At 47.0% G+C, this 16,831-nt stretch overlaps 2 protein-coding genes across 7 annotated transcripts in view; both read left to right on the top strand.

The window, feature by feature from the left end:
• On the top strand, window positions 1–7,028 carry LOC306987281 (M1-specific T cell receptor alpha chain). The gene is made up of 4 exons (XM_079591390.1): window positions 1–357; window positions 2,429–2,536; window positions 2,621–2,667; window positions 6,336–7,028. Exons 1-4 carry the CDS (start codon window positions 36–38, stop codon window positions 6,441–6,443), a joined length of 585 nt encoding a protein of 194 aa, XP_079447516.1. The 5' UTR covers window positions 1–35; the 3' UTR covers window positions 6,444–7,028.
• A 6,790-nt stretch (window positions 7,029–13,818) lies between these two features.
• The window catches only part of atf6b (activating transcription factor 6 beta), a 24,112-nt gene continuing 21,099 nt past the window's right edge, over window positions 13,819–16,831 (top strand). For 2 of the 6 annotated variants that reach the window (XM_079590229.1, XM_079590226.1), the window contains exon 1: window positions 15,161–15,423. In XM_079590229.1, coding sequence (XP_079446355.1) covers window positions 15,351–15,423 — 73 coding nt within the window. In that variant the 5' untranslated portion in view covers window positions 15,161–15,350. Of the gene's footprint in view, window positions 14,237–15,126; window positions 15,424–16,831 lie in introns of those variants that run through there. The other 4 variants (XM_079590225.1, XM_079590227.1, XM_079590224.1 and 1 more) reach the window with 4 other exon arrangements.

The raw sequence follows: 16,831 nt of genomic DNA, 5'->3' as shown, positions 1-16,831 counted from the left end.
GTGCGGTGTGTGTGGTGTGTGTTCCTGCGGTGAACATGAGTGTCCAGCTCCAGCAGAACGTCTCTCTGCCCTGTGACTCTCACAGTAACTCCAGCGATGTCCTGGCCTGGTTCCGGCTCGGCTCCGGGGACAACATGACTGTGCTGGTGTCTGCGAGTAGAGGAGTCCTGCAGAGAGGAGTGTTTATAGTCGAACACAACGAGGAGCGGTTTGAGCTTCAGGCCGGCGGGCGACTGGAGTCTGTGAGTCTGAGGATCTTCAGCGTCAGAGACGAGGATATCGGCCTTTACTTCTGCTCTACTGGAACCAGTCTGAAGAACCTGCGCTTCGGGACCGCGGTCAGACTCACACTCACAGGTCAGTGAAGATCACACCGATACACTGTATCCTTATAGAGGTCAGTGAAGATCACACCGATACACTGTATCATTATAGAGGACAGTGATGATCACACCGATACACTGTATCATTATAGAGGACAGTGAAGATCACACCGATACACTGTATCATTATAGAGGACAGTGATGATCACACCGATACACTGTATCATTATAGAGGACAGTGATGATCACACCGATACACTGTATCATTATAGAGGACAGTGATGATCACACCGATACACTGTATCATTATAGAGGACAGTGATGATCACACCGATACACTGTATCATTATAGAGGACAGTGAAGATCACACCGATACACTGTATCATTATAGAGGACAGTGAAGATCACACCGATACACTGTATCATTATAGAGGACAGTGAAGATCACACCGATACACTGTATCATTATAGAGGACAGTGAAGATCACACCGATACACTGTATCATTATAGAGGACAGTGAAGATCACACCGATACACTGTATCATTATAGAGGACAGTGAAGATCACACCGATACACTGTATCATTATAGAGGACAGTGAAGATCACACCGATACACTGTATCATTATAGAGGACAGTGATGATCACACCGATACACTGTATCATTATAGAGGACAGTGATGATCACACCGATACACTGTATCATTATAGAGGACAGTGAAGATCACACCGATACACTGTATCATTATAGAGGACAGTGATGATCACACCGATACACTGTATCATTATAGAGGACAGTGAAGATCACACCGATACACTGTATCATTATAGAGGACAGTGAAGATCACACCGATACACTGTATCATTATAGAGGACAGTGATGATCACACCGATACACTGTATCATTATAGAGGACAGTGAAGATCACACCGATACACTGTATCATTATAGAGGACAGTGATGATCACACCGATACACTGTATCCTTATAGAGGACAGTGAAGATCACACCGATACACTGTATCATTATAGAGGACAGTGATGATCACACCGATACACTGTATCATTATAGAGGACAGTGATGATCACACCGATACACTGTATCATTATAGAGGACAGTGATGATCACACCGATACACTGTATCATTATAGAGGACAGTGAAGATCACACCGATACACTGTATCATTATAGAGGACAGTGAACATCACACCGATACACTGTATCATTATAGAGGACAGTGATGATCACACCGATACACTGTATCATTATAGAGGACAGTGAAGATCACACCGATACACTGTATCATTATAGAGGACAGTGAAGATCACACCGATACACTGTATCATTATAGAGGACAGTGATGATCACACCGATACACTGTATCATTATAGAGGACAGTGAAGATCACACCGATACACTGTATCATTATAGAGGACAGTGAAGATCACACCGATACACTGTATCATTATAGAGGACAGTGAAGATCACACCGATACACTGTATCATTATAGAGGACAGTGAAGATCACACCGATACACTGTATCATTATAGAGGACAGTGATGATCACACCGATACACTGTATCATTATAGAGGACAGTGAAGATCACACCGATACACTGTATCATTATAGAGGACAGTGATGATCACACCGATACACTGTATCATTATAGAGGACAGTGAAGATCACACCGATACACTGTATCATTATGCGGAGGAGATGTATCACACCAGATACTGACTGGCTTTCAGACCCACCATTTTAGAGTGGCCTTTTATTGTGGACAGCCTCAGGCACACCTGTGCAATAATCCTGCTGTGTAATCGATATGCCACACCTGTGAGGTGGAGGATCATCTCGGCGAAGGAGAAGTGCTCAATAACACAGATTTGTGAACAATATTTGAGAGAAATAGGCCTTTTGTGTACATAGAAAAAGTATCAGATCTTAGAGCTCAGCTCATGAAAAATGGGGACAAAAACAAAAGTGTTGCATTCATAATTTTGTTTATAGAGGTGTGTGTGTGTGTGTGTGTGTGTGTGTGTGTGTTCCAGTGAATCTGCTGTAGTTTCCACTTCTGTTGATCGTGTGGTTTTGTGTTTCAGACGCTGCCTCAGATGTGGGCTGTTCTGCGCTCTGGATCGGTGTGTGTGTGTGTGCTGCGTGTGTGTGCTGCGGGTTTCTCAGCGCTTGTGTGCTCTGTTTGAGAAAAGGTGAGATAAACTTCATGAAACAAAACTCAAATGAAGGTGATTCCTGCTAGCATACAGGACTTGACACGAGCGCTTCTCTTTCAGACTCTTCTGTGCTCTCGGTCATCAGCTGTGTGAACTCACAAGTCCAGGTGTGTGTCAGTGCGGTGCATTCTGGGAAATAGTCCTTGAAAATTCTTGTGTTGTGTTGTGTTGTGTTGTCTTTTGTTGTGTTGTCTTGTCTTGTGTTGTCTTGTGTTGTGTTGTGTTGTGTTGTGTTGTGTTGTGTTGTGTTGTCTTGTGTTGTGTTGTCTTGTCTTGTGTTGTGTTGTGTTGTGTTGTCTTGTGTTGTGTTGTGTTGTGTTGTCTTATCTTGTCTTGTCTTGTGTTGTCTTGTGTTGTCTTGTCTTGTCTTGTCTTGTCTTGTGTTGTGTTGTGTTGTGTTGTGTTGTGTTGTGTTGTGTTGTGTTGTGTTGTCTTGTGTTGTGTTGTGTTGTCTTGTGTTGTGTTGTCTTGTGTTGTCTTGTGTTGTGTTGTCTTGTGTTGTCTTGTGTTGTGTTGTCTTGTCTTGTGTTGTGTTGTGTTGTCTTGTGTTGTGTTGTGTTGTCTTGTCTTGTCTTGTCTTGTCTTGTCTTGTGTTGTCTTGTGTTGTGTTGTCTTGTGTTGTCTTGTCTTGTCTTGTCTTGTCTTGTGTTGTGTTGTGTTGTCTTGTGTTGTGTTGTCTTGTGTTGTCTTGTGTTGTGTTGTCTTGTCTTGTGTTGTGTTGTGTTGTGTTGTGTTGTGTTGTGTTGTCTTGTGTTGTGTTGTCTTGTCTTGTCTTGTGTTGTCTTGTGTTGTGTTGTCTTGTCTTGTCTTGTGTTGTCTTGTGTTGTGTTGTGTTGTGTTGTGTTGTGTTGTGTTGTGTTGTCTTGTGTTGTGTTGTGTTGTGTTGTGTTGTGTTGTGTTGTCTTGTCTTGTGTTGTGTTGTGTTGTGTTGTCTTGTGTTGTGTTGTGTTGTGTTGTGTTGTGTTGTGTTGTGTTGTCTTGTCTTGTGTTGTGTTGTGTTGTGTTGTCTTGTCTTGTGTTGTCTTGTCTTGTGTTGTGTTGTGTTGTCTTGTGTTGTGTTGTCTTGTGTTGTCTTGTGTTGTCTTGTGTTGTCTTGTGTTGTCTTGTGTTGTGTTGTGTTGTGTTGTCTTGTGTTGTGTTGTGTTGTGTTGTGTTGTGTTGTCTTTTGTTGTGTTGTCTTGTGTTGTGTTGTCTTGTCTTGTGTTGTCTTGTGTTGTCTTGTGTTGTGTTGTGTTGTGTTGTCTTGTCTTGTCTTGTGTTGTGTTGTGTTGTGTTGTCTTGTCTTGTGTTGTCTTGTGTTGTGTTGTGTTGTCTTGTGTTGTCTTGTGTTGTCTTGTGTTGTCTTGTGTTGTCTTGTGTTGTGTTGTCTTGTGTTGTCTTGTGTTGTGTTGTGTTGTGTTGTGTTGTCTTTTGTTGTGTTGTCTTGTGTTGTGTTGTCTTGTCTTGTGTTGTCTTGTGTTGTGTTGTGTTGTCTTGTCTTGTCTTGTCTTGTGTTGTCTTGTGTTGTGTTGTCTTGTCTTGTGTTGTCTTGTCTTGTGTTGTCTTGTGTTGTCTTGTGTTGTGTTGTGTTGTCTTGTCTTGTCTTGTCTTGTCTTGTCTTGTCTTGTCTTGTCTTGTCTTGTGTTGTCTTGTGTTGTGTTGTGTTGTGTTGTCTTGTGTTGTGTTGTGTTGTGTTGTGTTGTGTTGTGTTGTGTTGTGTTGTGTTGTCTTGTGTTGTCTTGTCTTGTCTTGTCTTGTGTTGTCTTGTGTTGTGTTGTGTTGTGTTGTGTTGTCTTGTGTTGTGTTGTGTTGTGTTGTGTTGTCTTTTGTTGTGTTGTGTTGTGTTGTCTTGTGTTGTGTTGTGTTGTGTTGTCTTGTGTTGTGTTGTCTTGTGTTGTCTTGTGTTGTGTTGTCTTGTGTTGTCTTGTGTTGTGTTGTCTTGTCTTGTCTTGTGTTGTCTTGTGTTGTGTTGTGTTGTCTTGTGTTGTGTTGTGTTGTGTTGTGTTGTCTTGTGTTGTGTTGTGTTGTGTTGTGTTGTCTTGTGTTGTGTTGTCTTGTCTTGTGTTGTCTTGTGTTGTGTTGTCTTGTCTTGTCTTGTCTTGTCTTGTGTTGTCTTGTGTTGTGTTGTGTTGTGTTGTCTTGTGTTGTGTTGTGTTGTGTTGTGTTGTCTTTTGTTGTGTTGTCTTGTGTTGTGTTGTCTTGTCTTGTGTTGTCTTGTGTTGTGTTGTCTTGTCTTGTCTTGTCTTGTGTTGTCTTGTGTTGTGTTGTCTTGTGTTGTGTTGTGTTGTGTTGTCTTGTGTTGTGTTGTGTTGTGTTGTGTTGTGTTGTCTTGTCTTGTGTTGTCTTGTGTTGTGTTGTGTTGTGTTGTGTTGTGTTGTCTTGTGTTGTGTTGTGTTGTGTTGTGTTGTCTTGTGTTGTGTTGTCTTGTGTTGTGTTGTGTTGTCTTGTCTTGTGTTGTCTTGTCTTGTCTTGTGTTGTGTTGTCTTGTGTTGTGTTGTCTTGTGTTGTGTTGTCTTGTGTTGTCTTGTGTTGTGTTGTGTTGTCTTGTGTTGTGTTGTGTTGTGTTGTGTTGTGTTGTGTTGTGTTGTCTTGTGTTGTGTTGTCTTGTGTTGTGTTGTCTTGTCTTGTGTTGTCTTGTGTTGTCTTGTGTTGTGTTGTCTTGTCTTGTCTTGTGTTGTGTTGTCTTGTGTTGTGTTGTGTTGTGTTGTCTTGTCTTGTGTTGTCTTGTGTTGTGTTGTGTTGTCTTGTGTTGTGTTGTGTTGTCTTGTCTTGTGTTGTCTTGTCTTGTGTTGTCTTGTGTTGTGTTGTCTTGTGTTGTGTTGTGTTGTGTTGTGTTGTCTTGTGTTGTGTTGTCTTGTGTTGCCTTGTGTTGTGTTGTCTTGTGTTGTGTTGTCTTGTGTTGCCTTGTGTTGTGTTGTCTTGTGTTGTGTTGTCTTGTCTTGTCTTGTGTTGTGTTGTGTTGTGTTGTGTTGTGTTGTCTTGTGTTGTGTTGTCTTGTGTTGTCTTGTGTTGTGTTGTCTTGTGTTGTCTTGTGTTGTGTTGTCTTGTGTTGTGTTGTGTTGTGTTGTGTTGTCTTGTGTTGTGTTGTCTTGTGTTGTCTTGTGTTGTCTTGTGTTGTGTTGTCTTGTGTTGTCTTGTGTTGTGTTGTGTTGTGTTGTGTTGTCTTGTGTTGTGTTGTCTTGTGTTGTGTTGTGTTGTCTTGTGTTGTGTTGTGTTGTCTTGTGTTGTGTTGTGTTGTCTTGTGTTGTGTTGTGTTGTGTTGTGTTGTGTTGTGTTGTCTTGTGTTGTGTTGTCTTGTCTTGTCTTGTGTTGTGTTGTGTTGTGTTGTCTTGTGTTGTCTTGTGTTGTGTTGTCTTGTGTTGCCTTGTGTTGTGTTGTCTTGTGTTGTGTTGTGTTGTGTTGTGTTGTCTTGTGTTGTGTTGTCTTGTCTTGTCTTGTGTTGTCTTGTCTTGTGTTTTCTTGTCTTGTGTTGTCTTGTCTTGTCTTGTCTTGTGTTGTGTTGTGTTGTGTTGTCTTGTGTTGTGTTGTGTTGTGTTGTGTTGTCTTGTCTTGTCTTGTCTTGTCTTGTCTTGTGTTGTCTTGTCTTGTCTTGTCTTGTGTTGTGTTGTGTTGTCTTGTCTTGTGTTGTGTTGTGTTGTCTTGTCTCGTGTTGTTTTGTGTTGTGTTGTGTTGTCTTGTGTTGTCTTGTCTTGTGTTGTGTTGTGTTGTCTTGTGTTGTGTTGTGTTGTATGTCAGTGTAGCTTGTGCTCGACTGCTTTGTGAGTAAGATGAACATTGATTTGTTGTTGTTCTCCAGGCGGCTCCGGTCCAGTATTCCAGTCTCCGGTTCATCCAGCGCTCCAGAACTCCGGCTCCGGCTCCAGTGGACGTGACCTACGCAACCATCTCTAAACACACACCCTGAGTCACGGCTACACAACAACACACACACACCCTAAGTCACGGCTACACAACAACACAACAACACAGACACACACAGCCTGAGTCACGGCTACACAACAACACACACACACCCTAAGTCACGGCTACACAACAACACAACAACACAGACACACACAGCCTGAGTCATGGCTACACAACAACACACACACACCCTAAGTCACGGCTACACAACAACACAGACACACACAGCCTGAGTCACGGCTACACAACAACACAACAACACAGACACACACAGCCTGAGTGTCGGCTACACAACAACACACACACACCCTAAGTCACGGCTACACAACAACACAACAACACAGACACACACAGCCTGAGTCACGGCTACACAACAACACAACAACACAGACACACACAGCCTGAGTGTCGGCTACACAACAACACAGACACACACAGCCTGAGTCACGGCTACACAACAACACACACACACCCTAAGTCACGGCTACACAACAACACACACAGGCAGTAAAACAGTGAAATATTATTATAATGTAGATCATCAGTTCTCTGTGTGAATATACAGTAAAGTGTAATTTATTCCTGTGATCAAAGCTGAGTTTATCATCATTACTCCAGTCTTCAGTGTCACATGATCCTCCAGAAATCAGTGTAATATGATGCTCAAGACACATTTATGATTATTATCAGTTGAAAACTGTCATATTTGTGAGGAAACTGTGATACATTTTATTTTTCAGGATTATTTGATGAATATAAAGTTCAAAATAACATAATTTATTTTAAATAAAATCTTTAGTAAAATTATAAATGTCTTCAATTTATTGCGTCTTTGTATCATTTCTTACTGAACCCATGCTTTTAATCAGTCGTGTATATAGTGAGGTTACTAGTCATCCCATTTTTTTATATCAGATGAATTCTGTTAATTTTGTGAATTGGTAGGTTTATCTATCAGAAAAAGTTAAACAGACAGAGAGAGACACACACACATACACACACACACACACACACACAGACACACACAAGACTTGAGGAAGTGTATTATGCACACACACACACACACACTCTCTCTCTCTCTCTCTCTCTCTCTCTCACACACACAGACAATTCAATTCAATTCAAGTTTATTTGTATAGCGCTTTTCACAATACATATTGTTTCAAAGCAGCTTTACAGAAAATGCATTTCAAAAATGTACAAACAAAAATACAGTTAGTTAATCATAAATTTAGGGCATAACATATCGCCGGCGTTGGGTCGTCTCTTTACAGGCGTCGAGTCGTCTCTTCACAGGCGTTGGGTCGTCTCTTCACAGGCGTCGGGTCGTCTCATCACAGGCGTCGAGTCGTCTCTTCACAGGCGTTGGGTCGTCTCTTCACAGGCGTCGGGTCGTCTCTTCACAGGCGTTGGGTCGTCTCTTCACAGGCGTCGAGTCGTCTCTTCACAGGCGTTGGGTCGTCTCATCACAGGCGTCGAGTCGTCTCTTCACAGGCGTCGGGTCGTCTCTTCACAGGCGTCGAGTCGTCTCATCACAGGCGTTGGGTCGTCTCTTCACAGGTGTTGGGTCGTCTCTTCACAGGCGTCGAGTCGTCTCTTCACAGGCGTTGGGTCGTCTCTTCACAGGCGTCGAGTCGTCTCTTCACAGGCGTCGAGTCGTCTCTTCACAGGCGTTGGGTCGTCTCTTCACAGGCGTCGAGTCGTCTCTTCACAGGCGTCGAGTCGTCTCTTCACAGGCGTTGGGTCGTCTCTTCACAGGCGTCGAGTCGTCTCATCACAGGCGTTGGGTCGTCTCTTCACAGGCGTTGGGTCGTCTCTTCACAGGCGTCGAGTCGTCTCTTCACAGGCGTCGGGTCGTCTCTTCACAGGCGTTGGGTCGTCTCTTCACAGGCGTTGGGTCGTCTCTTCACAGGCGTTGGGTCGTCTCTTCACAGGCGTTGGGTCGTCTCTTCACAGGCGTCGAGTCGTCTCATCACAGGCGTTGGATCGTCTCATCACAGGCGTTGGGTCGTCTCTTCACAGGCGTTGGGTCGTCTCTTCACAGGCGTTGGGTCGTCTCATCACAGGCGTCGAGTCGTCTCTTCACAGGCGTCGGGTCGTCTCATCACAGGCGTCGAGTCGTCTCTTCACAGGCGTCGAGTCGTCTCATCACAGGCGTCGAGTCGTCTCTTCACAGGCGTCGAGTCGTCTCTTCACAGGCGTCGAGTCGTCTCTTCACAGGCGTTGGGTCGTCTCATCACAGGCGTTGGGTCGTCTCTTCACAGGCGTTGGGTCGTCTCTTCACAGGCGTCGGGTCGTCTCTTCACAGGCGTCGAGTCGTCTCATCACAGGCGTAGGGTCGTCTCTTCACAGGCGTCGAGTCGTCTCATCACAGGCGTCGAGTCGTCTCTTCACAGGCGTTGGGTCGTCTCTTCACAGGCGTCGAGTCGTCTCATCACAGGCGTTGGGTCGTCTCTTCACAGGCGTTGGGTCGTCTCTTCACAGGCGTCGAGTCGTCTCTTCACAGGCGTTGGGTCGTCTCTTCACAGGCGTCGAGTCGTCTCTTCACAGGCGTCGAGTCGTCTCTTCACAGGCGTTGGGTCGTCTCTTCACAGGCGTCGAGTCGTCTCATCACAGGCGTTGGGTCGTCTCTTCACAGGCGTCGGGTCGTCTCTTCACAGGCGTCGAGTCGTCTCTTCACAGGCGTCGGGTCGTCTCTTCACAGGCGTTGGGTCGTCTCTTCACAGGCGTTGGGTCGTCTCTTCACAGGCGTTGGGTCGTCTCTTCACAGGCGTCGGGTCGTCTCTTCACAGGCGTCGAGTCGTCTCATCACAGGCGTTGGATCGTCTCTTCACAGGCGTTGGGTCGTCTCTTCACAGGCGTCGAGTCGTCTCTTCACAGGCGTCGAGTCGTCTCTTCACAGGCGTTGGGTCGTCTCATCACAGGCGTCGAGTCGTCTCATCACAGGCGTCGAGTCGTCTCTTCACAGGCGTCGAGTCGTCTCTTCACAGGCGTTGGGTCGTCTCATCACAGGCGTTGGGTCGTCTCTTCACAGGCGTCGAGTAGTCTCTTCACAGGCGTCGAGTCGTCTCATCACAGGCGTTGGGTCGTCTCTTCACAGGCGTTGGGTCGTCTCTTCACAGGCGTCGAGTCGTCTCTTCACAGGCGTCGAGTCGTCTCATCACAGGCGTTGGGTCGTCTCTTCACAGTCGTCGAGTCGTCTCTTCACAGGCGTCGAGTCGTCTCTTCACAGGCGTTGGGTCGTCTCTTCACAGGCGTCGAGTCGTCTCATCACAGGCGTTGGGTCGTCTCTTCACAGGCGTTGGGTCGTCTCTTCACAGGCGTTGGGTCGTCTCTTCACAGGCGTCGAGTCGTCTCTTCACAGGCGTCGAGTCGTCTCATCACAGGCGTTGGGTCGTCTCTTCACAGGCGTCGAGTCGTCTCATCACAGGCGTCGGGTCGTCTCTTCACAGGCGTCGAGTCGTCTCATCACAGGCGTCGAGTCGTCTCATCACAGGCGTTGGGTCGTCTCTTCACAGGCGTTGGGTCGTCTCTTCACAGGCGTCGAGTCGTCTCTTCACAGGCGTCGAGTCGTCTCATCACAGGCGTTGGGTCGTCTCTTCACAGGCGTCGAGTCGTCTCTTCACAGGCGTCGAGTCGTCTCTTCACAGGCGTTGGGTCGTCTCTTCACAGGCGTCGAGTCGTCTCATCACAGGCGTTGGGTCGTCTCTTCACAGGCGTTGGGTCGTCTCTTCACAGGCGTCGAGTCGTCTCTTCACAGGCGTTGGGTCGTCTCTTCACAGGCGTTGGGTCGTCTCTTCACAGGCGTTGGGTCGTCTCTTCACAGGCGTTGGGTCGTCTCTTCACAGGCGTCGGGTCGTCTCTTCACAGGCGTCGAGTCGTCTCATCACAGGCGTTGGATCGTCTCTTCACAGGCGTTGGGTCGTCTCATCACAGGCGTTGGGTCGTCTCTTCACAGGCGTCGAGTCGTCTCTTCACAGGCGTCGAGTCGTCTCTTCACAGGCGTTGGGTCGTCTCATCACAGGCGTCGAGTCGTCTCTTCACAGGCGTCGAGTCGTCTCTTCACAGGCGTTGGGTCGTCTCATCACAGGCGTTGGGTCGTCTCTTCACAGGCGTCGAGTAGTCTCTTCACAGGCGTCGAGTCGTCTCATCACAGGCGTTGGGTCGTCTCTTCACAGGCGTTGGGTCGTCTCTTCACAGGCGTCGAGTCGTCTCTTCACAGGCGTCGAGTCGTCTCATCACAGGCGTTGGGTCGTCTCTTCACAGGCGTTGGGTCGTCTCTTCACAGGCGTTGGGTCGTCTCTTCACAGGCGTCGAGTCGTCTCATCACAGGCGTTGGATCGTCTCTTCACAGGCGTTGGGTCGTCTCATCACAGGCGTTGGGTCGTCTCTTCACAGGCGTTGGGTCGTCTCTTCACAGGCGTCGAGTCGTCTCTTCACAGGCGTTGGGTCGTCTCTTCACAGGCGTCGAGTAGTCTCTTCACAGGCGTCGAGTCGTCTCATCACAGGCGTTGGGTCGTCTCTTCACAGGCGTTGGGTCGTCTCTTCACAGGCGTCGAGTCGTCTCTTCACAGGCGTCGAGTCGTCTCATCACAGGCGTTGGGTCGTCTCTTCACAGGCGTTGGGTCGTCTCTTCACAGGCGTTGGGTCGTCTCTTCACAGGCGTTGGGTCGTCTCTTCACAGGCGTTGGGTCGTCTCTTCACAGGCGTTGGATCGTCTCTTCACAGGCGTCGAGTCGTCTCTTCACAGGCGTTGGGTCGTCTCTTCACAGGCGTTGGGTCGTCTCTTCACAGGCGTCGAGTCGTCTCATCACAGGCGTTGGATCGTCTCTTCACAGGCGTCGAGTCGTCTCTTCACAGGCGTCGAGTCGTCTCTTCACAGGCGTTGGGTCGTCTCTTCACAGGCGTTGGATCGTCTCTTCACAGGCGTCGAGTCGTCTCTTCACAGGCGTTGGGTCGTCTCTTCACAGGCGTCGAGTTGTCTCTTCACAGGCGTCGAGTCGTCTCTTCACAGGCGTTGGGTCGTCTCTTCACAGGCGTTGGGTCGTCTCTTCACAGGCGTTGGATCGTCTCTTCACAGGCGTCGAGTCGTCTCTTCACAGGCGTCGAGTCGTCTCTTCACAGGCGTCGAGTCGTCTCTTCACAGGCGTCGAGTCGTCTCTTCACAGGCGTCGAGTCGTCTCTTCACAGGCGTCGGGTCGTCTCTTCACAGGCGTCGAGTCGTCTCTTCACAGGCGTCGGGTCGTCTCTTCACAGGCGTCGAGTCGTCTCTTCACAGGCGTGGGGTCGTCTCTTCACAGGCGTTGGGTCGTCTCTTCACAGGCGTTGGGTCGTCTCTTCACAGGCGTTGGGTCGTCTCTTCACAGGCGTTGGGTCGTCTCTTCACAGGCGTGGGGTCGTCTCTTCACAGGCGTTGGGTCGTCTCTTCACAGGCGTTGGGTCGTCTCTTCACAGGCGTTGGGTCGTCTCTTCACAGGCGTTGGGTCGTCTCTTCACAGGCGTCGGGTCGTCTCATCACAGGCGTTGGGTCGTCTCTTCACAGGCGTTGGGTCGTCTCTTCACAGGCGTCGGGTCGTCTCTTCACAGGCGTCGGGTCGTCTCTTCACAGGCGTCGGGTCGTCTCTTCACAGGCGTTGGGTCGTCTCTTCACAGGCGTTGGGTCGTCTCTTCACAGGCGTTGGGTCGTCTCTTCACAGGCGTTGGGTCGTCTCTTCACAGGCGTTGGGTCGTCTCTTCACAGGCGTTGGGTTGTCTCTTCACAGGCGTTGGGTCGTCTCTTCACAGGCGTTGGGTCGTCTCATCACAGGCGTTGAGTCGTCTCATCACAGGCGTTGGGTCGTCTCTTCACAGGCGTTGGGTTGTCTCTTCACAGGCGTTGGGTCGTCTCTTCACAGGTGTTGGGTCGTCTCATCACAGGCGTTGAGTCGTCTCATCACAGGCGTTGAGTCGTCTCTTCACAGGCGTTGGGTCGTCTCTTCACAGGCGTCGAGTCGTCTCATCACAGGCGTTGAGTCGACTCATCACAGGCGTTGAGTCGTCTCATCACAGGCGTTGAGTCGTCTCATCACAGGCGTTGGGGCATCTGAAGTCTCCATGAGGGGCTGGATACATAACTGGAGCTGACGAACTCTATTTGAGTTATAGGGACAGGCATCCCGAGATAACAACAAAAAAGGCAGATGGGAAATAATTAGCGTAGCTGCTGTTCATAATATGAATGCATTTGATCTGATTTAACTGTAGTATAAAAGGTATGAGATGCATCATGTGAATGCTTGGCTAAAGAGATGCGTCTTTAATCTAGTTTTAAACTGGGAGAGCGAGTCTGAGCCTCGGACAATATCAGGAAGGCTATTCCAGAGTTTAGGAGCTAGATGTGAAAACGCCCTCCCTCCTTTAGTGGACTTAGTTATCCTAGGTACGACCAGAAGCCTCCAATTTAGCGATCTTAAAGAGCGCGATGGAATATATGGCGATAGAAGATCTCTTAAATACACAGGAGCTAAACCATTTAGGGCTTTATAGGTCAGTAACAATACTTTGTAATTGATACGGAACTTAATAGGTAACCAATGTAGAGATGATAAAATTGGTGTTATATGATCATATTTTCTTGACCTAGTAAGAACTCTAGCAGCTGCATTTTGGACTAACTGTAGCTTGTTTACGGAGGATGCAGGACCACCAGCTAATAGAGCATTACAGTAATCTAGTCTCGAGGTCATGAATGCATGAACTAACTTTTCTGCATCAGAAACTGATAGCATATTACGTAGCTTAGCAATGTTTCTAAGGTGGAAAAAGGCTGTTCTTGTGACATTTGAAATATGATTTTCAAAAGACAAGTTGCGGTCTAGTATAACACCCAGGTCTTTTACTGTAGAGGATAAAGTAACAGGACGTCCTTCTAGATTAAGGTTGTATTGTAAGAGGTTTTGTGGGCAGTTTTTTGGACCAATCAGTAATACCTCCGTTTTATCTGAATTTAATAGAAGAAAATTACACGTCATCCAATATTTTATATCTTTAACACACTCTGTCATTTTAGATAATTTAGTGTTATCATCTGGTAACACACACACACTAGACACACAAGACTTGAGGAAGTTTATTATGCAGAGTTTTACTATATGAATGAAATACAGCAAAGGTTACAGAAGTTTACATTGATAGTGATGAAAATGTATTGCATGAAAGAAACTAGTTTGAAAGTTAATTTATATAAAATACTCAAACAAACAAACATATGGTCTACTCTAGTCATAACTCTAAACAAGTTGTGAGATTGATATGAAAATCAGCTAGAGTGTGTGTCCGTGTGTGGCTGCGCTACACCTGCAGGCCGCTAGGGCTCGTCCATGTTCCGTTATAGAGTTATATCTCAGGAAACTAATGACGGATGGTCGGGCTGATCACTTTAATGCACAATTGGCTGGATAGGCAAACTTGAGTCTTTCACATGATACATGGTTCGACAAGATTTAATAATAAAACAGTGCAGCTTGAAACAACACATGTGTAAACACGGAACTGTCCAGCGAGGGCCAGAAGCGGAGGACAGGATTGTCCACGGCGCCGTTTCTCTCATACACCGTCCCGGATCCAGAGTTACAGTGACGGGCCCAGAACCCCTGCCCCGTCCATCGCTTCTCTCAGTCATAATGAAATAATGGCTCCAAAAAGTGAAGTTAGTTCTTAGAACCATAGATATGTATACGTAAGATCCACATTCGACCGCTCCAGACACTTCAGTGCGTCGGCCATCTTGGAACAGTCAACATGTCGTCACTCACAGTAAGAGTCAATGATGCTGCCACAACATTGCACAGATTCTGGTTGTAAAAACGACGAGATTTAAATTCCATTAGAAAGTGACTGAATAACCTTTCACATGTGTGAGAATGTGTTGGTTTGTGTTTTTATATTAAACTCAATATTTGGCTAAATGTTTTTACTTTTCCTACATGGTAAATGTTTTATGTTGTGTTAGCTGACACTGTCGTCTTGTTGTATTGTGTTTAATCATCTGCTGAAGTCGATTTCATACATGCGTCTAACTATTGTTGCATACGCTCAGTCAACTTGCTCTCAAATGTTCAGCGACCGCTCCAATATGGCGGACGGCGGCCCGTTGAAACCATAGACAGTGGTTAAACGCCCGCTAATGAGGCTATAAATAATGTGTATATATTTATATATAATAGTGAATAATTTGTTTTTGGTATAGCATAACACCAAAATCTTCTGCCATGAGTTCACTGTGTTAAAAAATAGAATATTTTTAATTTTGGGTAAAACTGGTGTAAGATTAGCTCTTCTAATGCTCGACAAGATATGGACGGTCACATGATCTGTGCGAGTTATGTAAGAGTGCCAGATTCAAGAACATTACACGAACACTTTATAATAATAGCTGTCCAATTCAAAGTCAGATCGATTTAAATGACGGAACTACACTTTGTGCAAAAATGAGAATATGGGCTTGAAAAAAAAAACAATAACACAGAGACGAAGGAGCGGTTTCATTGGTTAAAAATTCCGTCAATCGCCAGTGAATTCATACCGTGTTTTCAGTGGCTTCTGCATCAGTCACTCAGCGACTACAGCCCGCCTTCCCCCGAGAGAGCAGCACACCATTGGCTCATCCCTCATCCAATAACAGTCCTAGGTTTCCGGACTGTTCTACACTCCGATTGGCTGATCAGATCAAAAAGAGGCGGGACTTGTTAGGGAAATGTGTTTCCTTGTCTGTATGTCACTCGAGCGACGGAGCGTTATGGCGTATTAAACAACACCAATACATTAATATTTTTCTTAGTTTCGGGTGTTTCTCTAACGGATGGATTCCCCCGCGCGCGGGAAAGTCAGCTGGTGTCTGTGATTCCCGGTTATTCCCGGTGATTGTGTGATGATGACCGCGGAGCTGCTGCTGTCCGACAGCCGTTACTGTGCAGACAACCTGCTAACCAGCGAGGACTGGGGTGAGTGTGTGTGTGTGTGTGTGTGTGTGTGTGTGTGTGTGTGTGTGTGTGTGTGTGTCTCTCTCTCTCTCTCTCTGTGTGTGTGTGTGTGTGTCTCTCTCTCTCTCTCTCTGTGTGTGTGTGTGTGTGTGTGTGTGTGTGTGTGTGTGTGTGTGTGTGTGTCTCTCTCTCTCTCTCTCTCTGTGTGTGTGTGTGTGTGTGTGTGTGTGTGTGTCTCTGTGTGTGTGTGTCTCTGTGTGTGTGTGTGTGTGTGTGTGTGTGTCTCTGTGTGTGTGTCTCTCTCTCTCTCTCTCTCTGTGTGTGTGTGTGTGTGTGTGTGTGTGTGTCTCTGTGTGTGTGTGTGTGTGTGTGTGTGTGTGTCTCTCTCTCTCTCTCTCTCTGTGTGTGTGTGTGTGTGTCTCTGTGTGTGTGTGTCTCTGTGTGTGTGTGTCTCTGTGTGTGTGTGTCTCTGTGTGTGTGTGTCTCTGTGTGTGTGTGTCTCTGTGTGTGTGTGTGTGTGTCTCTGTGTGTGTGTGTGTGTGTGTGTCTCTGTGTGTGTGTGTGTGTGTGTCTCTGTGTGTGTGTGTGTGTGTGTCTCTGTGTGTGTGTGTGTGTGTGTGTGTCTCTGTGTGTGTGTGTCTCTGTGTGTGTGTGTCTCTGTGTGTGTGTGTCTCTCTGTGTGTGTGTGTGTGTGTGTGTCTCTCTGTGTGTGTCTCTCTGTGTGTGTCTCTCTGTGTGTGTCTCTCTGTGTGTGTGTCTCTGTGTGTGTCTCTCTCTGTGTGTGTGTGTGTGTGTGTGTCTCTCTGTGTGTGTCTCTCTGTGTGTGTCTCTCTGTGTGTGTCTCTCTGTGTGTGTCTCTCTGTGTGTGTCTCTCTGTGTGTGTCTCTCTGTGTGTGTCTCTCTGTGTGTGTCTCTCTGTGTGTGTCTCTCTGTGTGTGTCTCTCTGTGTGTGTGTCTCTGTGTGTGTCTCTCTCTGTGTGTGTGTGTGTGTGTGTGTCTCTCTGTGTGTGTCTCTCTGTGTGTGTCTCTCTGTGTGTGTGTCTCTGTGTGTGTGTGTCTCTGTGTGTGTGTGTCTCTGTGTGTGTGTGTCTCTGTGTGTGTGTGTCTCTGTGTGTGTGTGTGTGTGTGTGTGTGTGTCTGTCTGACTGACTGACTGACTGACAGACTGACTGACTGTGTTTGTGTCTCTGTGTGTCTCTGTGTGTGTGTGTCTGACTGACTGACTGACTGTGTGTGTGTCTGACTGACTGACTGACTGTGTGTGTGTGTGTGTGTGTGTGTGTCTGACTGACTGACTGACTGTGTGTGTGTGTGTGTCTGACTGACTGACTGACTGTGTGTGTGTGTGTGTCTGACTGACTGACTGACTGTGTGTGTGTCTGACTGACTGACTGACTGTGTGTGTGTGTGTGTGTGTCTGTCTGACTGA

The sequence above is a fragment of the Phoxinus phoxinus genome, assembly GCF_949152265.1.
Source record: "Phoxinus phoxinus genome assembly, chromosome: 19".
NCBI classification, from domain to species: domain Eukaryota; kingdom Metazoa; phylum Chordata; class Actinopteri; order Cypriniformes; family Leuciscidae; genus Phoxinus; species Phoxinus phoxinus.
Note: the sequence above shows the minus strand (reverse complement) of the source record. Positions and strands in the feature narration are given on the sequence as shown.

Coding starts and splice junctions, on each gene's coding strand:
- LOC306987281 (XM_079591390.1), top strand. CDS start 36: ATGAGTGTCCAGCTCCAGCAGAACGTCTCTCTGCCCTGTGACTCTCAC. Junction 2,537..2,620: donor TGTGCTCTGTTTGAGAAAAG/GTGAGATAAACT, acceptor CTTCTCTTTCAG/ACTCTTCTGTGCTCTCGGTC. Junction 2,668..6,335: donor GTGTGAACTCACAAGTCCAG/GTGTGTGTCAGT, acceptor GTTGTTCTCCAG/GCGGCTCCGGTCCAGTATTC.